Source organism: Magnolia sinica, chromosome 10 (assembly GCF_029962835.1).
Source record: "Magnolia sinica isolate HGM2019 chromosome 10, MsV1, whole genome shotgun sequence".
Lineage (NCBI taxonomy): Eukaryota > Viridiplantae > Streptophyta > Magnoliopsida > Magnoliales > Magnoliaceae > Magnolia > Magnolia sinica.
Genome location: NC_080582.1, coordinates 48,843,417 through 48,867,252, shown reverse-complemented (window position 1 = coordinate 48,867,252; position 23,836 = coordinate 48,843,417). Strand labels below are relative to the sequence as shown.

Genomic DNA, 23,836 nt, shown 5'->3' with positions numbered 1-23,836 from the left:
CCTCGACGCATATCCTAAAACAACCTTTGATAAGATCAATAGATCGAGGTCGTCAGGAGGAGGTTGCACTAAGGGGCCGACCTCGAACAGGGGATGTCAACCTTGAGGTTGAAGGTTCAAGGCCGACCTCCGAGGTCGAGGTCTATGGTCGAGGCCGAGTTCGGTATCTATGGTTGAGGTTGGTACACGAGGCCGAGGTTGAGTTCGTCCTCCCCCCGAGGTCGAGGTCGATACCTGAGGTACCTAAGGTCGGCCTCAATGCATCATGACCAAAGTGATACTCCATCGGCTAGCTCAAGCTATGCAGGAGCTTAAACTCCTCCACTGCCAGTTAAAGTGTCTAGTTATATTCACAAGGCTCGGGTCTCGCAGTCAAAGTTAGACGCTGCCTCTAAGGGCACTACAGTTTCTCTCGCGCAGATCATCTTTGGTCGGTCCCTTTTGGCCGATCCCTTTTTTACCCATAACAGAACCCTTAGAGTTAATTACCTTAGTTGTAAATTACATATTCGTTTAAGTAGGCAACTATATATTAAAAGGTATAACTTTTATTTGGTCCTAATCAACCCCCCCCCCCCCCCCCCCCCCCTCTCTAGGACATAGCCTTCATTTCATAGCTCTGCTAAGCTTCCGCATATAGCTCGTGGGCCCACCATGCCCAATTTCACAATCAGCAAGATCACTGTTTGTTCTTGTTTATCAACATCATCTTAACATTTATAATGAAAAGCCATGAAGGTAAAATATTCCTTGTTGGTCTTTTATGAGAGAGTGAAGGGATGTGGATTTTTCAAAGTGAAGCCCGGATAGACATGCTCCCCAAAGGGTAAGAGGTGAGTGAATGCATACACATCCATGGTTGATGGACTCATGGGGCCGCATCTAAAATGGAATGTATTGGTCGATCGACTCCAAAAAGTTGATGTTACTGCAAGAAATAAGGAATTGGCTGGATATTCATTTGGAGAAAATTTGATGCATTCATAAATTTTTCCTTGCTTCCATGTGTATCTCCATGTTGTGCTTCAACACAAGCAAACCATTCATTTCAGCCATTCATCGGCTTCGGCTATGCTTGTGGAGACCTAAATGCATTGGAGGGGTCCAGAAGATTGTTCGATTAGACAAGCAAAACTTTATCAGGGCACTTCGAGAAGTTGGGCTCGATTTCATGAAATTGTTCATAGATGACTACCGGATGAAAAGCATGACTAAGTGTCAACAATGCAATGTCTGGTTCGGTTAGAGTGTTAGATAGGAGATCATTAATCACTCTGAACAATAAGACATCAAGGTCTTTAATGAAAGATTCCAAGTGAAAACCTAGAACATAAGAATAATAATAATAATAATAATAATAATAATAAGATGCAACCATGATGAGTTGAGGAGCGAAAATCAGGAAGAGTTTAATGCAAAAGAGATGAATGAGTAAAAGGGGAAAAGCACAGAATTAAGGGTTGCTTATTTATCGACCACGATATATGCACATTAATGAAAAAGTCATCATGACTCCTCGTATAATACGATTTTATGCAACATGTCACTTGAATAGCCTAGAAGAATTAAACAAAGGATATCTCCTGATATGGCATCGGTCGAGTAGAATCAATGGGAAAACAACACGTGGATCAACGACAAATTACATTTATGATATCGAGCAATAGAACAACATCGATGTCACCTTTTTCCCATAGGTGAAGTAACGTAGGGGGGGCAATATTGTAACCTATTTCTTGCTATTTTGAGAAAGCTAATAGGACAGCGACATATGACATTGCATGAGGAATAGGAAGTGTATAAAAAGATCTTAAAAAATATAGAGTGCTTTTTGCAGAATTATATCTAGCGTAAATCTACTTCTACACATCAGTGGATGGTCGATGAAGTGTTGTGGTTGATATACAAGAAATGTGATCATGTTGTTTAAGATCTAAAAGGCGATCGAAGGCAACAAAACCCTGACTGACAAAAGTGAAACCGCTGTAAAGAGAAACATACTAAAAGAAGGATCTAGAGAAGAGAATAATCGATTAAGGATTTTAGACTATTGTAACTGTTGCAATAGTAGAAGAAGGATCTGGAAGAACAAGCTACAATGAAACATTCTAAATAGCAAAGGAAGTCAACATAGTAAGATATCTCAATCATCTCAAAAAACAATCAATCAAATCTATTAATTTATCTTTTATCCCAGCTTATCCTAGGAGTAGCGGTAATTCTTAGCCATAATCTTTAGTTATAATCCAAGTCTACGCTCATACGCTGGATTTGTTGTTTATCCAATATCAGGCAGTTCTTTCATTAGATGCATTCTTGCGGTTGTTCCTAGTGACTGATTGTGAGTTTTTCCTTTTGTTTGATTTTCACTAGTATTTTGAAAGTCCTTTCTTGTGGAAGGCACAGAGTTACCCTTCTTCGGAGGAAGAACCCCACCCTCTAATTATTGCTTGATCATTATAAACTTTTGCAAGTGGCTGAGTAAGCGACTAATCTTCATAAAATCAGGTCATATATGTTCATATTGGACGTATCCGCCTATTTTGGCACTTGGGGACAAAGTTAATCGGTTTGGATATAGCCGCTATATTGATTTTGGCACACGTGCATAATAAAAAAACAAACCAAGCAACCAACAGTAGCAGTTCAATTAGTCATGACAGCAACTTATGAACGAACAGCCGTATTGGGTCAAACATCTGCAATTAAGATAGTGTTGGGCATGCTAGAGTAGTACTCAACTCAAGTATGATTGAACACTTGCGACCCGATGTGTCAAATTAGCCAGAAGTTTAGACCTGTAAAGGTTAACCTGAATATCCAGCCACCAATGTGCAACAATCAGAGGGGTGGGTTAATCCTTCAATGGAATCTTTTTTCCTTAAGCTAATAACTTTTCTTTCGACAGTGATTGTGGTCCCTAGATTTCTTAGTAATGCAATAATGGACAAATAAAATGAAAAAAAATAATGGTTGGATCTTCGATTTTATTGATTTTGAATTAAGATCATTACTATTAGCGATAATAAAATAAAATAACCAGATAAAACAAAAGATAATTACCTACTATCATCCGTGTGAACAAACAAATGAAGTGAATGGTCGGCAAGATGTGACCAGTGTGATATTCTAAGTGTGGACTTAGTTGATCGAGGATCCAATGACGAAGGTTGTGGATATTTATTCTTGGGCTACTGCAATGATGACACTAAACAATAGCATATTTAAGCTATGCTAAACTCCGAACTTGCTGTGGCAAGGGCTTGACAAAAGTGGAGGACGTGAGGCTAAAACTAAGATAGAAAATAGTGTTGAACTATGAGATCTTCAGAAATTGGTAACCTCAAGCTCTTCAGAAAGTGTTATTTATATAGACTTCTGAAAGATAGTGGTTGTTATGTAGTTTCCTTATCATGAGAGATTTTTAGATAGTCGGTCATGCAAATCTCCTTGATTTTTCACATAACCATAGCTTATTGTATCAGGCCATGTGTAAAGGAAAGATCCTATAAGCCTTTTGCTATTTCGGTCATGCAACATCTGTAGGAAGCTTCACTAAAGAGCTTCCGTAGTTTGATTCTTCCTTTTGTAGATACTTGTTGTTGCTAGACTCCTTACTTCGCAGAGACTTAGTTTTTTAATCTAGCATTTAATACTTGGTAGAGAGTTTCTTTTATAGGACTCTTACTTTATATAGAGTTTCTTCTCGACAAAAATATGTCTTTGCCAGTTGGATCATTTGAAACATTAGATTGGGCCATGATTGACCAGGTATAAATTATGCCCCCATGTCTCTTTACATTTAGAGAATGAGAATAACCATTGAATAGCTTTTGATAATTCTTCATCCAATTGGTCATTGGGATGGCATCTTTGGTCGTTAAATCAGACTTTCTGATTGTTAAATTAGTCATTTTGGTTGAATCGGCCGTGAAATCAGACATTCCAGCTATTAATTTGGCAATTCTGGTTGAATCAACAATGAAGTCAGTCATTTTGACTGTTGATTTGACATTTTAGTCAAATCTCCCGTTAGGTTGGTCATTTCAGCTATCGTTGGCCGTTTGAATTTTCTTTTCGGCCATTGTAGACATGATGTTTTTCTATATAGCCATTGTAGCCATAAGAACTTTCGTGTATTTGGCCATGTTGACCTTAATGATTTTTCATGTGGTCGTTGTGGTTTGCTTAAAGTGATGCGTCGTTCCGCTACATAAATCTTGTAACAATATCGTTCATATATTATGTGTTTAGGCAACATGCCTTTTGGCAGGTTATCTTCATAGTGAAATGGCTTTTGATGTAAATGATGCAGTCATTGTGATTCCTCGCTTGGCTTATTTGGAGCACTATTTTGTCAGTCTATAAAATTTTTGACAGCATCGTTAGCATAGTACATGTCTTGGCAACATATCTTTTAACGAACTTTCTTCACGAAGTATTGGTTTTCATCCTTGCCCCCTAGTATCTCTAAATTCGACTTGGCCATTTTATTCATTCGTTTCTCTGTAAGTCTTTCTTTGGAAGTCGATCTATTTTGGGTGTTCTAATTTTTTGGATCGATCGCGTCTATCAAAGCCCTCCAGTCATGAGATTGAGGAGTTACCTTTTGCATCAAATCGATTAGATATTTATGACCAAATTGTCGTAGTTGTGTTGTGAGTGACGGAATTCGAGCCATAGGAGTAACGACTAGTGGGGCGTGACGCATCGAAGGTTTTGTCGTATGTGGATTGGCCCTTGTATATTTTTGTGGTGTTATCAATAACATGGGTTGGTGCCTCTGGCGTACTTGATTTTGGTATAATAATTATGCATCGCCGTCAGCATAGGCGATTGACCCCAAGTGGATCAATGCCTTTATGGAATTGCTCCCATGCGTATGGATATTTTAGGAGTCTCGATCCTATTGGTTGTAGGGAGGTTCTCTTCTTCTCACAACCACCTCGGGTGGTGGAGGATGACCTTATGGTTTTGCCAACTAATTCTTGTTAGAAGATCGACCGATCTTTCTATCTCTAACTCTATAGGGAAATTATTGGTGGCTTGGTGGTTTGCCGGTAGTAGAAACCTTTTGATGAATGTATTAATTAACCTAGCAATTTTCTCTGCATTAACCCTGTTGCCTTTTGCGCTCTGTCACAAATCTCCCCTCATCTCAAGGATGTGATTCATGATGTCTTCCAGCGTCGGTTAAGAAGAGGATCCTCTATCTACATCGACGGGTTCGACTTGTTGTTCCTCATCTTATGGCTATTCTGCAACTTTAGAGATAGAACTTGCCTTTCTTAGTCGACCAACCATCGTGCTTTACTGAGAAACACCAAAAATAACATACATTTGTTCTACCAAGCATGCCAAAAATAGTGTTGGAGTTTAAGCATACACAAGATCACATGTGTTAAAAAACAACTCATATTCGGTCAAACGTGTGCGATTAAGATATTGTCGAGCTTGCTAGATTCTGCTAGATTCGTACTTGACTCGAGTTCAATTGAATGCTTATGACCCTAGGTCTCAAATTAGTCATATAATCAGACCTATGAAGGTTGACCTAACCATCCCACCACTAATGTGCAACGATTAAGCGATTTGGAAGAGGTTAGTTAGTCCTTCAATGGGATCTTTTTACCTTGAGCTAAGGACTTTTCTTTTAATGGTGATCGTGATACCTAAGTTTCTTGGTAATGTGATAATGGACAAGTAAAATTAAAAAATAAAGGATGGATCTGCAATTTTATTGATCTGGAATTAAGATAAGTACAATCAGTGACAATAAAAGAAGTAGAGAAAATAAAAGATAATAACATACGATTTTCTGTGCACACAAACAATATAGGTGAATCGCCAGCAGGATGTGATCGGTATGATCTTTCAAGTATGAACTTGGTTGATCGGGGATCCGATGACAGAGGTCGTGGATATTCACTCTACTCCTAAGCATATTACAGTGATGACACTGGTAATAGTGGATGTAAGTTATGCTAAACTGCAAACTTGTTATGGCAAGGGCTCAACAGAAGTGAAGGACCTAAGGTTAAACCTAAGATAGATAGTGTTGTTCTATGAGAGAGATTTGTGTATTGGCTTAGTTGGTTGCCTCAAGCTTTTCATCGAGTGTTGTTTATACTCTTCTAAAAGGTGGTGGTTTCTCCGTAGTTTTCTTATCCTGAGAGATTTGGATAGTTAATTTTGCAAATCTCCTTAATTCTCCACATAAGAGTAGCCTATTGTATGAGGTTGCAGTACAAGAAAGATCCCGTAAGCCTCTTGCTATTTCGTTCATGCAACATCCGTAAGAGGCTTTGCTAGATAGCTTCCATAGTTGGACTCTTCAGTTTGCAAAACCTCTTTGCTTTGTAGAGACTTGGTTTTTTTTTTTTTTTTACTCTAACATTTAATGATTGGCAAAGATTTTCCTCTTGTGGGACTCTTAGTTTGCAAATAGTTGTTTCCCAACGCAAACACATTCTGCTACATGGCATCTTTTGCAACATTAGATCTAGTTGTGATCTACTGGGTGTAAACAGTCCATAAGGGTTTTCAACTGATGGATGGAGTGGATTTAGATAGATAAGATGGTGGGCCCAAGGTGTTTTATTTACGTAGACATAGGTACATGTGTATGTCTATATATTTATATATTTATGTATACAAATATATTTATATATATTGACATGCACACACAGATGTTGGATGTTCCATGCACATAACAAGTTAGTTATTATCCATTGGGTGGACCTTAACATGTGGTCCAACGGGTTGGAGTTGAACTGAGACCTTTATATATATATATATATATATATATATATATAGAGAGAGAGAGAGAGAGAGAGAGAGAGAGAGTAATGGTCTCCTGCCAACCATACCACAAGAAATTTATGTGCGAGCCTTCATGTAAGCCTTAAGATGGGGAGAGCGGCTGGGATTCAATTGCATTGAGAGAGGGAGGAGAGACTCTTGGAATTGTAAGTAGATTTCACGTAAAAGCCTTTCGTTAGAAGATCCTGTGCAAAAATTCTGTGTGGGGCCCACTATAATGTTTGTGATGTTTATTTGTCATCCAACCTGTTCATAAGATCATACAGATATGGATGAATGGAAAATAAAAATATAAGCTTGATCCAAAACTTATGTAGCCCCTAAGAAATTTTCAACAGTAGAAGTTCAATTCAACTGTTTCATGTGGTGTGGTCCATTTGAACATTGTATATACCTCATTTTTAGGATCAAGCCATAAAATTATCTAGGAAAATGGATAGACAGAGAAGATAAAATACATAAATCATGGTGGACCTCACACAGTTTACTCAGTAAGCTAAGCAATACCCTTTCGTCTAAGAGGGAAGCGGATTGGCTGGTGTACCACACATCAGCTATATAGCTGGCGTAGATACGTGTCTGGCGAAGACAAGCGTCGAGGCTCCTCGAGCCTTGAGTTATACTAATGGTTCAAAAGAGATCAAAGTTACATGGCCTCACAATGATTTATTTATTATATCCACACCGTACATCCATTTTTCAAGATCAATTTAGATCATTAAAAAAAAAGGAATCATATCCATAGCTCAAATGGACCATACCAAAAATAGCAGCGAGGACAATGATTTTCACCGTTAAAAAATTCGTAGGGCCTAACATAACGTTTATTTTCCATCCAATCTGTTAATAAGATCACAAATACATAGATGAAGAGGAAAAACAAATTTCATATTGATTAGAAACTTCCGTGACCCCAAAAGGGTTTCAATGGTAGACGTTCAATCCCCAACTGCTTTTTGCAGTGTGGTTCACTTGATCTTTATATATGTCTTATCTTTCGGCTCAAGCCTTAAGACTAACTTGCCAAATGAATGGACGTTTTGGATATAACACATACCTCATGATGGGACCCACAAAACTTGTTGACGTTAATACACCAGCTATATAGCTGGTGTGTGGTACACCAGCCAATCCGTTTCCGTCTCAGAATGGGACGCGGATTACCTAATGAGAGGTTGAGTAGTTGAAGTGACGTCACCAAGTTCTATGGGTCCCACCATGATGTATGTATTATATCCACACCATCCATCCATTTTGAGAGATCATATTATGGCATTATCCAAAGAATGAGGCAGATCAAAAGCTCTAGTGGACCCCACCACAGAAAAAAGTGGGGAGAGTGATGCCCACAGATAAATCATCTTAAGGCCCACTGTACTGTTTATTTGACATCCAATCTGTTGATTAGGTCATACAGACCCATATGAAGGGAAAAAACAAAGATCAGCTTGATCCAAAACATTTATGGCCCCCAAAAAAATTTTAATGGTTAACGTCCATTCAACATTGTGTCCTGTAATGTGGTCCACTTGAGATTGGGATATACCCCATTTTTGGTCTTATACCATAAAATGATTTAGAAAAACAGATAGATGGCATAGATGAAACACATACATCATGGTGGGGCCCACATAGCACCAACCACCCGTCATTAGCCGGTGGCGGGGGAGTAGCCGATCCATTTCCCAAACCCCAGGTTACACGGATTTCCTGCTAAAGCCTTTCCCAAGAAAACACCGCAAAGGATTCTATGTGGGCCCACTATGATCTTTGTGTGAAATCCAACCCGTCCATTCATTTTTAGATATCATTTTAGGACATTATACCAAAAACAAGGAGGATCCAAAATTCAAGTGGGCCATACAAGATGAAACAGTGGGGAAAGGAATGCTTACCGTTGCAACCTTCGTAGGCTCCACCTTGGTGTTTATATTCCATCTAAACCGTTTATAAGGTTATTTTCACTGAGATGCAATGAAAACACCAGGAACATAAACCGATACAAAACTTTTATAGCCATATGAATGTTTCAACGGTGGTCACTAAATCCCCACTGTTTCCTCTCATGTGGCCCATTTAATTTTTGGATCCTCCTCATTTTTGATCGCATGTCTTAAAATGATTTCGAAAAATGGATTGACAGGTTGGATTTATCACAAACATTATAGTGGGCCCCATGCAGAATCCTTGCACAGGATCTTCCAACTAAAGGCTTTTGTCTGAAATCCGCTTGCAATTCGAAGAGTGTCTCCATGATTGTAGGAGAGAGTCTTTTTTTTTAAGACTCTCCATCTCTCAATGCAGCTGAATCCCGGCCACTCTCCTCATCTCACGGCTTACATGAAGGCTCGCACATAAATTCCTTGCGGTATGGTTCGCAGGAGACCATTACTCTCTCTCTCTCTCTCTCTCTCTCTCTCTCTCTCTCTCTCTCTCTCTCTCTCTCTCTCTCTATATATATATATATATATATATATATATATATATATATATATATATATATATATATATTAGATGAAGGCTCGCACATAAATTCCTTGCGATATGGTTCGCAGGAGACCATTACTCTATATATATATATATATGAGGTCTCATGTCCAACTAGTTCGACCACAAGTTATTGTCTACCTAGGTTGATAACTTCCAACCTGTTAAGTGCACGTGACATCAAATAGGTTGGAAAGTCCATGGAGATTATCTAGTGAAAGGCCTGCCCTAAGCACTTATTATGTGGGCTACACCCTAGAAAACAATGTCTAGACATAAATAGCAAAATAATAACATGGCCCACTCGAACTCGGCAGTGGTTATGGCTTATTTCTACATAATGTGATCCTCATAGAGGACCAAGATATTGCATAAATTTTAGATGTTTCATATGGCGTATTTATACATAATTTGATCCTCATGGAGACCAAGCTATTGCAAGAATTTTGGATGTTTCATGGACTTCACAGATTGGAAGTTAGCGATACGGGTGGAAACAGAATGTAACTTGTGATTCAATAAGGGTCCACCGACAAGATAACTTTCAACCTTTCATGTGCGCTTGTGACACCAACACGTCTAACATGTTGTCCTGTCATGAGGATTAACTTCAATAAAGATTAGCCACATCTACTTTTTGAGTGGACAACACTTTTATTTTTCTATTTATCAAAGCCTATAGGGGTTTATTTTTGTTTTTCCTTTTTTTGTGTGCACTAGCGATGTTGATGGTGGGGCCAACCTATTGGAACGGTTGGATGTTGCATGCACTTAATAGATTGAAGGTTATCAGCTAGGTAGACCATAAGTTATGTTCCAACCATTTGGACTTGAGACCTCATGTAAGTATGCATTAGCAAGATGAAGTAAGAGAGAACAAGAAATGGAGAGATGTCTCACAGTAATAAATGAGTTGTTCTATTGGTCCCAAGTTGCAACCACTTCTAAAGGATGAAGGATGCTTAGCTAGAAGATGGAGACATGAATTCCCTTTAGCATTATAATAGTCAACGAGGAGTGGGAACATCTGAATTATTTTATATGCCAAATCTGCAAAGTTGGCAATGTGAAATTTATAAGCACATGTACACTCTATGTGTTGCAAAAGAAAAGATCTAAGCCAAAAGCAAAAGTCAGAAACGAACAAACAAAAGACAATATACAAGGAGATTTATTTGATTTGACAATATGCTTATATTCATGTGGCAGTGACACAGATTTATTTTTTCTTTGCTAAAAAGTGAAAATCAAGAGTACAAGGCTTACCTCTCTCTCCAACTCTTCCACCGTATAATCTCTAAGGAATCACCCACTATAAAATAAACCTCTCTTTACATTTTTATTTTTTTTTTCTCTTATATAGGTAACACACCACATAAAGAGTTGCTTATAGTCTAAGAAGCTAGGCTTCATACTTTTTACAAACTTAAAAGGAGTCATTTCCTTAATCCGTAGCGTGAATGCATGTCATGCATAACCATACCACCTCCTTAATATTTTCCCACTTGAAGATTAATTTCTCCAGTAGTATAAAAATTCCTTCCAATAGTAGCTTTCCAAACATCACCGATCACTAAATAATAAGAAAAATTTTGCACCAAATAAACTTTTCTTCTCACTTTCTTGTTCATCTCTATTAAGAACTATAATATGAATAGTTTGACCAATTCAAAAACAAAATTACTCATATAGTTGGTCATCTTCGGGACCAATCATGAGACCAAGAAGCCACATGTTGCTCACTTAAAAGAATATTCTGCTCACAATAAGTCAATGTCCAGGAGTCAAAAAAGGAAGGGTAGCTAACGGGAAATTTTAAAAAAATAAATAAATAAAAATCACCTTAAAGACCAGTAGGTATGTGCAAAATCCGGGAAAGGCAAACTAAAAGTAATGGCAAAAGAGTGATAGCAAGAGATTGACTACCTCGTGTTGGCATTGTAGAGAGCCCGATCATCTTAAGAGTGATTGTTTTCACTCAAGAAGCAAAAATCTTGTGAGGCATTGATGGATAATGATTCTTCCTTGCTTGTCCTATAAGTGCTTTGACTATAATACCTAGGTAATTGATCAATGATGCCTACTAAACTTTTCACACATTAATGAAGAGAAGATGAAAGGACATAGAAAATGTGAGAAAATGCTAAAAATTGAGGATAATAAAGAGATTGGAATATTGTAGCATAGTAGCTAATTGAAGTTATTTGAGAAGTTTTGGGTTCATGGCCCTATCTCTCATGTATTAGGCCCTCAAGACAAACTCTATTAGATTAGACTCTATTCTCTTTAGATACTAAAATTTCATTGGTATAATAAAACATTGCTAAAGGAACCTATCCTATAGTCTGATCGTCCACTGGACTACCTTATCATATTCAATCTTGACCATTGAATCTTAAATCAACCATGATAGTCCATTAAGCATACCATCTAGGAAAGTAAACCAATCAAGATGATTCATTTTCATATCCAGCCTTATTTCACCATTGACATCATGATTGGACGCTTACATCATCTTGTAGAACATCCCTTAATTACATCAAGGGTGTAAATATACATGCCTCTTGACACTCTCAAAAATATAATTTTTAGACCTCCGTTTTACTCCATGTCTTCTACCACAACCTATCTAGACTAGACTAGCCGCACGTTATTAATGTTGACCGAAGATCATATCATCTCACTATTAAAATAGAAATTTTAGGTTTTTATCCCGCATGGTCCACTTATATATGGAGGACAATATTTTTATAATAAATATTAGTATCCTTACTTATCCATAAGATCTGATTTTAAAATAGGCCACACACGGAGTGTGGGGACCATTAACACATCATCTTGAAAACGCGCACCTCAAAACACCCTAGCCAAAGAGTCCAACTTTAGAATATATGTTTCTTAATCCGAAGAAGATTTTCCCACGCTTTCATCACCATCAATTTTCCTCCTTAGTTCATATTATATCCATTTTCGAAATAGTATACCCTTCAATAGTCTAGAACATTCATGTGTATTTTGTTTTCCGTAGACACTTCCATCACCATCCATCGCATTTTTGGACCATAACTTTCAAGTGGGCCCTCCTTTTTCAAAACTGATGGTCCATTCGCTAGTGTATGTTTTACCAGACATTTTGACCGAAAATTTTCTGAATCCAAATCATCAACTACACTTGGAGGCTTGGCTAAATTTCTGTTTCTAGCTAATGATTGTTAGTTGTTTTGTGATTTTTTAAGGAATTTATAATGTGAGTATCCCACACTTTAGGACTTCAATTGGACCATCAATCATGACAATTGAGGACCCACTTTTCATATCAAAATATATTTTTAATAAAGTCATACATCTGGAACCTTTTGAGTAGTCCAAATCATGCACACCACCCCTGGGTGGGGCCCACTTATAACATACACCGCCTATACATTTTTCTAGGAAAAAATGCAAGGGGTTAAAATCAAATTTGAGAACAACGGTGTTAGCATGGTACCCTCCTGGTACCGGAATTGTGGGTGTGGTTCCGGCTCGGGCCAAATAAGGAGAGGAATATAGGGAGGTAGTACTTCTCCATGTGACAATCTAGTGCGACCTATGCATATCTATGTCGAAGATCTTGATCTAAGGACCCCAGCCTAAGAACAATATAAGAATCAGCTCAATCCAATTTCTATGGCCCAAAATGTATATTTTCTTATAACATAGAATATCCACCCTTGATAGCAATCTAAGCCACTAAAAATTTAAATCCACATCGTTTTTAAAACATAACTTTATTTTTAAGTAGCCCATTTTCATAAACAGTTTAGATTATTCTTCTATGCAATGGGTGGAACCGTTTTCTGTGTAAATCAAGAGAGTGAGAGAGAGAAAAGGGTTATCTCTCCCTTTCGATGGAACGGCCCCCATGTCTGGTGGGATAAAATTTTTAAAATGCATTATTGAGAGGGGGGAAATGACAGGTTTTCTCCAAACCTCTATTTAAAAGAGAAACTGAGAGAGAGGAGGGAGAGAGTTCTTAAGAGAAGAAGATCTCCAATCCAGATTGGTGTCTTGCTTTACTTTGATTTCTATATTCACTATTTTAACTATAATCTAAGTGATGGACAGTTCGGATTAGCAGTAGGTCCATCACCTATATGTATGTGTAGCATATACTGTAAAATTCAAAATTTTGCTTAATCGCTCTTTGGCCTTTGGTGCAGGAATTGTGTCAGGCCCACATTAATGGGTGAGATCCGATCTACATAGTTAATCAGATTTTCAAGGTCGAAATATATTGGAACCTCAAATATCAGGTTGATCTGACCATCAGGTGGACCATGCCGACCATATTATTATTAGTTAAAAAGGATATATTTATAAATTGTGGGGGCCACAGAAGTTTCGAAACAAACTAATTATTTGGCCCTACTTAAACCATCCCTTAGTAGGTCATTGATCAATTGGGATCTGACATATGTATCTAAAGTGGACCCTAGATCTAAACTAAGAAAAATCTAAAGATTTTGGTTCAGTACTGAAGTTGACTTCCAGAGTCCGTCAGTTTGAACTAAAGGATTGCCGATCCAACTGAAAGAGAGATACTAACCAAAATTTGATAGAGTATACATTCTGTCATTTCGATAGATAAATTGTTGCTCCGGGCCGGTTTGACTGACAGATTGTCGGTTCAGGTTGGTCCGACCTACATATTGTGGGTTCGACTTGTAGGTCTATCTTACAGATTTTAGGTCCGACCGATGTAGGGTAAATCAGACTACTTACGCTCTATGTAGCAAATATTTTGAGACTTAAAAGTTACATCCAAAAGAATTTTTCAAGAGAATTTTATTTTTCCAAACATATGATTTGAAAATAGACCTCGAGAAACCGTTGTTGATAAACAAGCATGAGAAATAGTATATCCTTTCCCACACCTCTTTGAAAACAAGATTTCTTAGTAAATACAATTTCCTTTCCCATCCTTTGGGCAAATCCAAACAGGCCTTATGGGGCATTGTCCCAAAAATGAAACAGACACATTTATAAGATGGACTGTTACATTGAAGCAATGGTGATTAAACATTAATGGGTCAAAAAAGTTCTGGAAAAAGTTGATATTTGTTTTTCAACTTCATCCGCGGATATGTGACATTATTAATGGATTAGATGGAAAATAACCACTAAGTAGACATCAATTTCAGCCCTAAGAAGTTTTTAATGGTACAACGGTCAATCACCACTGATTCCTAAAGTATGGTCCACCTGAGATTTGGATATTTTAATTCTTTGGCAAATTCACTAAAATGATATGGAAAATTGGATGGACGGAGTGGATACAGAATACATACATCAAGGTGGGCCCCACAATAATGGCTAGACCGTCTTGGGTTCAGCAAGGATCGCACCTAATCCGCTCCTATCCTCCTGCAGCAGCTCTCACTTAATGAACTTATACGTAGGAAGATAGGTAAGCCCACTATATGTTTTCTTCATGATCCATTCCGTCCACTGAAATTTACTAGTTATATTGTGAAATGCTTAAATATTAAGGTGGATCAAAAGATCAAGTGAACCAACCCGGCCAGATTCCCTTTAATCATTTATAAATTACCCACTGTTAAGACTTCCTATGGCCCGCCTACCACTAAGATCCACGTCATTTTTGGGTCCATGACCTAAAGGGAGATGAGAAAATGGATGGACGGTGTCGATCAATCAACTTAATGATGGTTGCCCCGTTTCAAACCTCAAGACGGCATAGACATTCTAATATGAAAACTTAACAAGAACATTTTAGTGTCTCAAATGCACTTAACCGAGAGGACTATAATACCCCTTTTGTATTTTAAAGTAAAACCACAAACATTTGTAATGAATCCGGACTCTTAAGGACTCTCCCCATATAATATCGTTTCTTGTTCCCTAAACCCTCTCTTAGAATTGCAATAGTGTCAATTGATGCAAAAGACGAGACAGCGGTGTGGAAGACCTAAAGACGACCGAGATAATCAAAGGTACTGCAGTGGAAGCAGGGCAATTGAGGCATGCGTTTTCACTTCTTAACTCCATGATCTGATGCATCGGAGATCTTGGGAAGATCAAGAATCCAATCACATGTAGTATCAAATCCAACTCTAAGAGTAAAACAACGGGGTTCTAGTTTGATTTTGACGATTAAAGACATGACGCATGGAGGGACATGATGAGGTCGATCACCGTCTTCCTCGAGGGATAACTCAGGGAATATCTACTCTGAATCCATGAAATTATCTGGACTCCTCACAAAGCTTTCACAAATCCTTGTAATATAAAAATAGAAATAATTTCTAATATATTTGAAATAACTTGATTGATGATAATAAATAAATAAATAAATAAAATGAAATTATAGACCTCTAAATAATGAGATCAAACCTAAGACGGAGTTTTAGATCCAAACTCCAACTAAAAAACCCTAAAAATATGACTTACTACAAATAGTAAATTTACTATTTATAAACGGCCTCCATTCCTACTAAACTTCATGGTTTTTGGATAAAACTAGAAAGTGTCCAATTTGGCCCAACCACATTATTCTCCTAACTTTTTAAAGCACTTTTCATGTTCGGCACGACTCCTACAAAAATGATCAATAGTTATACTCGAACTAAAACTTACGATTTATAGTAAAAATGAAAATAAATGGAACTGGAACTTTTGACCGTCGATCTAATGGAATCTCACAAATCCAGCATGGGTAACCAGGCATAGTAGGGTTAGTTTTCTTAATTATCTTCTCCTGCCCCAAAATCATATATGATAGGTCGAAAAACTCATTCCGATTTGCAAGATACTATTGTTTTAAGGTTATGATGGACTGGATCATTTCCACCTCCGATCGGACCTCCCATGAAAGTGTCTGCAACCAGCTCAACATCAATCCCCTCCACTTCAAAGGAACTCGGGCTTGACTTCTCGTCTAGCTTCAGTTTATGATAATCAATCAAGTTCGCAACATTGAAAGTACACGAGATCTAAATGTCATCCGAAAGATTAACAATGTAAGCATTGTCATTGATCTTTGGGGGATCGGTACCAGTCCAATCTTCCCATTTTTCAACTTGTTGTAGGTCCCGATCGAAAATCTCTCCTTATATAAATGCACCATAATATGGTCGCCCACCTTGAACACCTTTTACCTCCGATGCTTGTTGGCTTGCTTATTATACTTGTTGTTTGAAGCTTACAACTTGGCTTACACATCCACATGAATGCCCACGATTCGGTCCTACATATGTTCTGCTACAATGCTTATGCCCGAGAGCTTACGCAAAGGGACCAAGTCAAGTGTGTGGCGAGGCACTCGATCATAAATAATCTGAAACAGGGACTTCAATATCGAATGGGTCACCATATTATTGAATGTAAACTCTACCTCAGACAAGTCCAAATCTCACTGCTTCGGTTTATTACCTGAAATACACCGGATGAGGTTTCCCATTGTACGATTCACAACTTTAGTCTCTCCATTGGTTTGTGGGTGGTAGGCACTACTGAATTGAAGTCTCAGTCCTAACCAATTCCATAAAGTCTGCAAGAAGTGTCTAATGAATTTCGTATCACGATCAAAGGTAATAGTCTTGGGAACCCCATGTAGTCACACGGTCTCTCTGAAGAATAAATTTGCCACATGTGTTGCATCGAGGGTCTAATTACATGAGATAAAGTGCATCATCTTTGAGAAATGATCTACTATTACAAACATTGAATCCATGACGAGTTGTGTTCATGGGAGACAAAGCACGAAGCCCATAGATAACTCCTCATAAGGGTCGTCGGGCACAGGTAATGGGGTGTAGACGCTCGTATTCTGAGATTGTCCCTTGAAGGTCTCACAAACATGACAATGCTACACTGCTTTACCCGCATCACGTACCAATTGCTGCCGGTAATACTATTCCTCAACAAGAGCTCACGTCTTATCTCGCCTAAGGTGTCCACCAAGGCTACCTCCATGTAACTCTTGGATAATCTGCTCATTCAAAGTTGATTCCCTTTAAAGAGGAAACTATCTTCCGTATGTAGGTCACTAAGATAACCCTCTTAGCAGGTCATCCATGAATCCTTGAGTCTTCATCCTCGGCATATAGCTCACTGAGACAGTTGAAGCCGACCACCTCATTACTCATCGTAACAACTATTAATGCACGGTGGTTAAGTGAATCAACCACCTTATTCTGTTGCCCTGACTTATGCTTCAGAACGAATGTGAATTCCTACAAAAATGTGACCCATCTAGTATACACATAGTTCACGTTAGCCTGACTATTAATAAACTTTAAGGCTTGATGGTCAGTAAACTCTATTTAAATCAGATAATGCTGTCAATGTTAGAGTGCTTGAACCACTGCATACAAATCAAGCTTGTATGTCAACTATTTCTTTGGGTTCGCTGAGCTTCTCATCGTAGAAGGCTATCGGCCTGTCTTCTTATGATAAGACTCCTCAAATTTCGACATATGAGGCATCACACTCAACCTCAAATAGCTTGTCGAAACTGGAAAGAAGAAAGACCGATGTTATGGACAATCGATGCTTGATTTCAGTAGATCTCTTGCCAACCTCATTAGTCCACTGACACGGACCCTTTTCATGCAATATGTAATGGGTGCGAATATTGTGCTAAAATTCTGCAAGAATCGATGATAGAATATCATCAACCTATGGAAACTCCTCACTTCATGAAAGTTCGTCAGAATTGGTCATTCTTTGATGGTTCGTACCTTTTCATCGTCCACACAGATACCCATAGACATCATAACAAATCCTAAGAACAACATGTTATCCGTTAAAAAACTACACTTCTTTAAATCGAGGTACAACTTGTTAACCACCAGGACTTGTAGCACCTGCATGAAATGTTCAATGTGCTTTGTCTCACCTTAGTTATATATCGGCATATCATCAAAATATACAAACACAAACTGGCCAATGAATGACTTCAACACTTGATTCATCAGACGCACAAAAGTGCTCGCTGCATTCAATAGATTGAAGGGCATGACCAGCCACTATACAACCCTTCCTTAATCATGAATGTCGTTTTCCACTCATCACCGAGCCAATATGAACTTGATAGTACCCTCTCCTCAGATATAGTTTAGAGAACACTTTCGCACCTTCTAACATATCAAACACGTCACCCAACCGTGGTATCGAGAACTGATATTTAATGGTAATTTTGTTAATTGCCCGATTGTCGACACACATGCGCTAGCTCTCATCTTTCCTCGGCATTAATAAAGCTAGCACCACGCATGGATTCACGCTCTCTCTCAAGAGACCATTACGGATCAATTCATCCACCTTCCCCTGAAGTATCTTACACTCTTTCAAACTCATCCAATACTGAGGGCGGTGGGCAAGCAAGCCTTAGGGACGAGGTATATGTGATGTTAGATATCCCACATGGGGGGCAATCTATTAGGTAATTCATTTAGCAACAACCTTAGAAAGAAAAGGGAGCCCTTGGCACGGGTAATGGGCTTAGAAGAGATCTCTATAGATCAAATTCCAATAGTCAAGGGATTCCCTGAAGTGTTTCAAGAAATACCAGGATTACCTCCCAGGAGAGAGGTGGACTTTGGTATTGACTTGATAACAGGAACCTCCCCGATAGCACTATCCGCTTTCTGAATGGCACCAATTGGGTTGGCAAAACTCAAAAACAAATAGAAGAACTACTGGGTCAAGGATTCATCTAGCCAAGCATGTCTCCTTAGGGTGCACCAGTGTTGTCCGTTAAAAAGAAGGATGGATCCTTACGGTTGTGCATCAACTACCACCGCCTGAATCAAGCAACAATAGAGAACAAATATCCTCTTCCCCGCATCGATGACCTATTTAATCAACTTAAAGGAGCTCAATTCTTTTGAAAAATCGATATGAGATCAGGGTACCATCAATTGAGAATCAAAGATGAGGATATATACAAGACCGCATTCAGGACAAAGTATGGACATTATGAACTTCTGGGCCCTTTGGCCTTACAAATGCGCCAGCCGTCTTTATAGATCTCATGAACCACATTTTTAAACCGTACCTAGACCAGTTCATTATAGTCTTCATCAATGACATCCTAATCTACTCACGAAGTAAGGAAGAACTTGAAATCCACCTATGGATGGTCGTAAAACTGCTGAAGAAGAATCAACTATTCACTAAACTCTCAGAGTGTGAATTATAGAAGGAAGAAGTAAAGTTCCTAGGACATGTAGTGAACCGACAAGGAATAGCAGTTGACACAGCTAAGGTCGAAGTTGTACTTCAATGGATCAGGCCCGATATCATTGTCGAAGTCAGAAGTTTTTTAGGACTAGCAGGATACTATCGACACTTCATAAAAGGATTCTCTAAGATAGCTCAACCGCTAACCAACCTAACAAAGAAGAATACACACTTTAATCGAATGAAAAGGCCAAAGAAGCCTTTCAGGATTTTAAAGGAAGGTTAACCTCTTCACACGTGCTCACGCTGTCCGAAGAGGGAGTGAAATTTACAGTATACACGGATGCCTCATATGAAGGATTGGGCTGTGTACTCATGCAGAATAATAAAGTAATAGCATATGCGTCTCGACAGTTAAAAGTTCACGAGCAAAATGTGGAGACATTACCTATATAGAGAACAATTCAAGCTTAACACAGACCACAAGAGCCTCAAATATTTATTCGACCAGAAAGACCTGAACATGCGGCAACGCCGATGGATGAAAACACTCAAGGCCTACAAATTTGTAATACAATATCACCCAGGAAAGGCGAACGTGGTGGCTGATGCACTCAGTCGCAAGAAATCTCACGTCTCGGCAGCCACAATCGCACTAGAAGAACGAGAAATGATGGACTTCATAAAGGACTTTAATATCCAATTAAACATAAGTGAAGAGAATATACTCCTTGGGAACCTATCCGTGGAACCATCACTACTACGTCAAATCATCGAAGCACAAGAACACGAAGAAGAACTACAGGAACGCTACTTGAAGGCACAAGAGAACAAGGATCCACGATGGCACGTGAGTTCGGACGGTGGGATCAGATGTTGCAATAGGATATGTGTACCAAGCAAACCTAAGTTAAAACAAGTTGTGTTGAACGAAGCTCACCGATCCAAACTAACCATCCATCCTAGGAACACCAAGATGTATCAGGACGTAAAACCTCACTACTGGTGGAACAACATGAAACAAGAAATAGCTGCCTATGTGGCTAAATGCCTCACCTGCCAACAAGTAAAAGCGGAACATCAGAAACTGGCAAGGTTATTACAACCCATCGAAATACCTCTGTCGAAATGGGACTCTATATCTATGGACTTCATAGTGGAACTCCCCAAGATAAGAAGAAATCATGATTCAATATGGGTAGTGGTGGATCGACTAACTAAATCCGCCCACTTCATCCCCATGAAGATTACCGCTTCGATGAATGAATAAGTGGAAATTTATATAAAGCACGTAGTACGGCTCCATGGGATCCCAACCACAATCATATTGGATAGAGACTCTCGTTTCACCTTAAATCTCTAGATCAAAATGCAAACCGCGCTAGGGACATCCTTGAATTATAGCACTGCTTTCCACCCCCAGACAGACGGACAAACAGAAAGAGTGAATCAAGTAATCAAAGACATGTTGAGAACCTGCATCTTGGACTTCAAAGGTAGCTGGAACGATTACCTCCATCTTGCTGAATTTTCTTACAACAATAGCTTTCAGGCAAGCATCGGCATAGCCCCATTTAAGGCCCTGTATGGTGCCCTTGTCGCACTCCGCACTATTCGGCAGAAGTAGGAGAAAAAGGTACCTTAAGACCCAAAATCATCCAAGTTACTTCCAAGAAAATCGACATAATAAGGAAGCACCTCCAAGCTGCACAAGGCAGACAGAAAAGCTGCACGGACATACGACAGTGTAACCTCGAGTTCTTCGAATGGGATAATGTGTTCCTAAAGGTCTCCCCTATGAAAGGTATGATGCATTTCGGGAAGAAAGGCAAATTTGCACCAAGATACGTTAGCCCATTCGAGATACTAGAAAGAGTAGGAGAGGTAGGTTACCGACTCGCACTACCCCCTCAGCTGGCCAATGTACACAATGTCTTCTATGTCTCCATGCTAAAGAAGTACGAACCAGACCCATCTCACGTTATCAGCTGGGAATAAATCGAGCTAAAGGATAATGCCACCTATATAGAAGAGCTCGTACAAATCCTCTATCACAAGGAATAAATTCTTCGAACAAAGGTTATCCCACTTGTAAAGGTTTTGTGGTCACATCAGGACAAGGAAGAAGCAACATGGGAACGCGAGGAAGAAATGAAAGAAAAGTACCCCAACCTCTTCAACAGAGACTAATGAAAGAGGTAAAGACATTTCATGAACAAAACTTTCTTTAAGGGGGGTAGATGGTAATAGCCCAGTTTCAATAATTAGTCATACATAATTATACATATATGTGTATCAGCATTTGTTTAGTAATAACGTAAAATAGAGCACCCTTGCCTCCATTCATAATAAGAAGTGTTGAATTTCGGGGGCAAAATTATCTTTATGGAGGGTAGATTGTAACAGCCCGTAGTTTAGATTAGGGGAGTAATCCGACTAGTATAGCCCACCTAGGAATCGTACCCGCCTCGTACTTTAGAACGGGCCTTATTATGAACTGACAAAATGAATGGGTGGAGTAGATTTCTCAAAATGCCCCTGTAGACCCCACATTCAGAATCGCGTGTGCACAAGGTGAGCATATACCCCCAGCACATCAAAATTGTCAACACGGCTTGACCGTGTTGACCCGTGGACCTCCGAAAAGGGAGAATTCCTCCCTGTTTCCAGCCATTCGTAGATTGAACGGACAACATCCGTTGAGAGTGGTTGTGGCCCACTACCATGATCATCTCGGATGATCCAAACCATCTATCCTATAGCTGGACCAATTCGAACAAAACCTAGGCTAATTCACGCAAAGACTAGCTCTCACACGAACGCAAACCTAGTCACAACTAGACTATATAACCCAAAAATAGAAACGTGTCGGTTTGTGTTGCTGCTAACATACACTCTTGCAACGCTACTCGTTGGATGGAAGCCATCTCAACCATGTAATATATGCGTGAGGGAGATCCAACTGCAATCAAAGCACGCCGAAAATTTTGGGAGATCTCCATGATTCTGGAAGGAATCCCTCTGTAAGACGTCTCATTGAGAAGCCAGCCGCATTCCAGGGACTTCCTCACCCGAACCTGGGAACCCAGCTCTAATCAGAGCCGTCAAATCCTTGGAGAGGGTATTTCCGACCGCAACCATGTTAGCAGTGGAGGGAGGAAAGAATGCGAAGGGATTAGCACTCCCAGCTTCCACGCAGATAGCTTCGTTAGACATCCCTGCTTGGAAACCGTCTAACGATCTTACACTCAGGAACTTGATCGCAGCCTTCCATCCGAGGGCCCATCCAAGGACAACCCAATGTTATCCAAATCCGATCGGATCTGCGGATTAAAGAAGACGTAATTCGCACCACCAGACGTAGACAGCAACTACACTGTTTAATTAGCGTAGAAAAAATAGGGATTTCGTAAAGAAATGCCTTCATCTTTCTACTACGCAAACAAAGCTGCGTAAGAGGTTTCGCATGCCTATAAAACCTCCCTCTTTCGACAGTGAAGAAAGAAAGAGAGAAAAGAGGAGAGGAAGAAACGAGAGAGAGAGAGAGAGAGAGAGAGAGAGAGAGAGGATCATGGCAACAAGAAGTGGAGAAAGAAGTCATCCCTACTCAGATTGAGCAACTCGCCATGTGGCGAGTTAAGATCCAAGGTAGGTCCACACCCAACCTTTCCCCTTCCTAGACTTCTTTCTCTTTCCCTTCCCCAATACTTTAATCCAAATCATGTCAAAAAATAGTTAGTTCAATCAAAGGTAACCACCCAAAAGAATTTGTTGATACTAGGTTAAAGATTTAATCCTTCGACGCACACCTACATTCAAGGAAGGATCAACATTAGAGGTGAGGGAATCCTTTAAGCTTACCATAATTCAAGTTGATATGAATTATCTTGCCTTTTACATGTTCTCATGTTACTATGATTCTCTGTAACACCCCATACTTTTGCGTACTCGGGTGTTGCCATTAAACCATAGGACGTATTTAGGAGTGTTAGAATACACAAAATAGATATCATCATCAGATAATTCACAAAGAGACCATCTTTGAAACCCATGAACAATTCTAGAAAATTTCATTAGTTACAACTCTCATCAAGTAAAGTCTAAGATCATTCTGAGAGTCCATTGAAACTTAAGAAGAATCCTACTCACCAACCACTTTATAAAATAAGAAAATATAAAGAAAACCGGTAATCCAATATCTACATCATAGTGTGCATATCTACCTAGCCAGATCACAATCTAACCATTAAACTTGACTAATGCATTTCGCATCTATATCGGGACACGTCAAGAAGTCATGTGGACAATCAAATCATATTCGAGACGAATCTAAACCACCCGA

The 23,836-nt window shown here is 39.1% G+C and overlaps 1 protein-coding gene across 4 annotated transcripts in view; it reads right to left on the bottom strand.

Annotated features, from left to right (window-relative positions):
- Window positions 1–23,836, bottom strand: part of LOC131258372 (uncharacterized) — a 199,496-nt gene that overhangs the window by 165,468 nt on the left and 10,192 nt on the right. For all 4 annotated transcript variants that reach the window (XM_058259652.1, XM_058259655.1, XM_058259656.1 and 1 more), the window contains exon 2: window positions 10,210–10,359. In XM_058259652.1, the coding sequence (XP_058115635.1) occupies window positions 10,210–10,359 (150 nt within the window). The remainder of the gene's footprint in view (window positions 1–10,209; window positions 10,360–23,836) is intronic.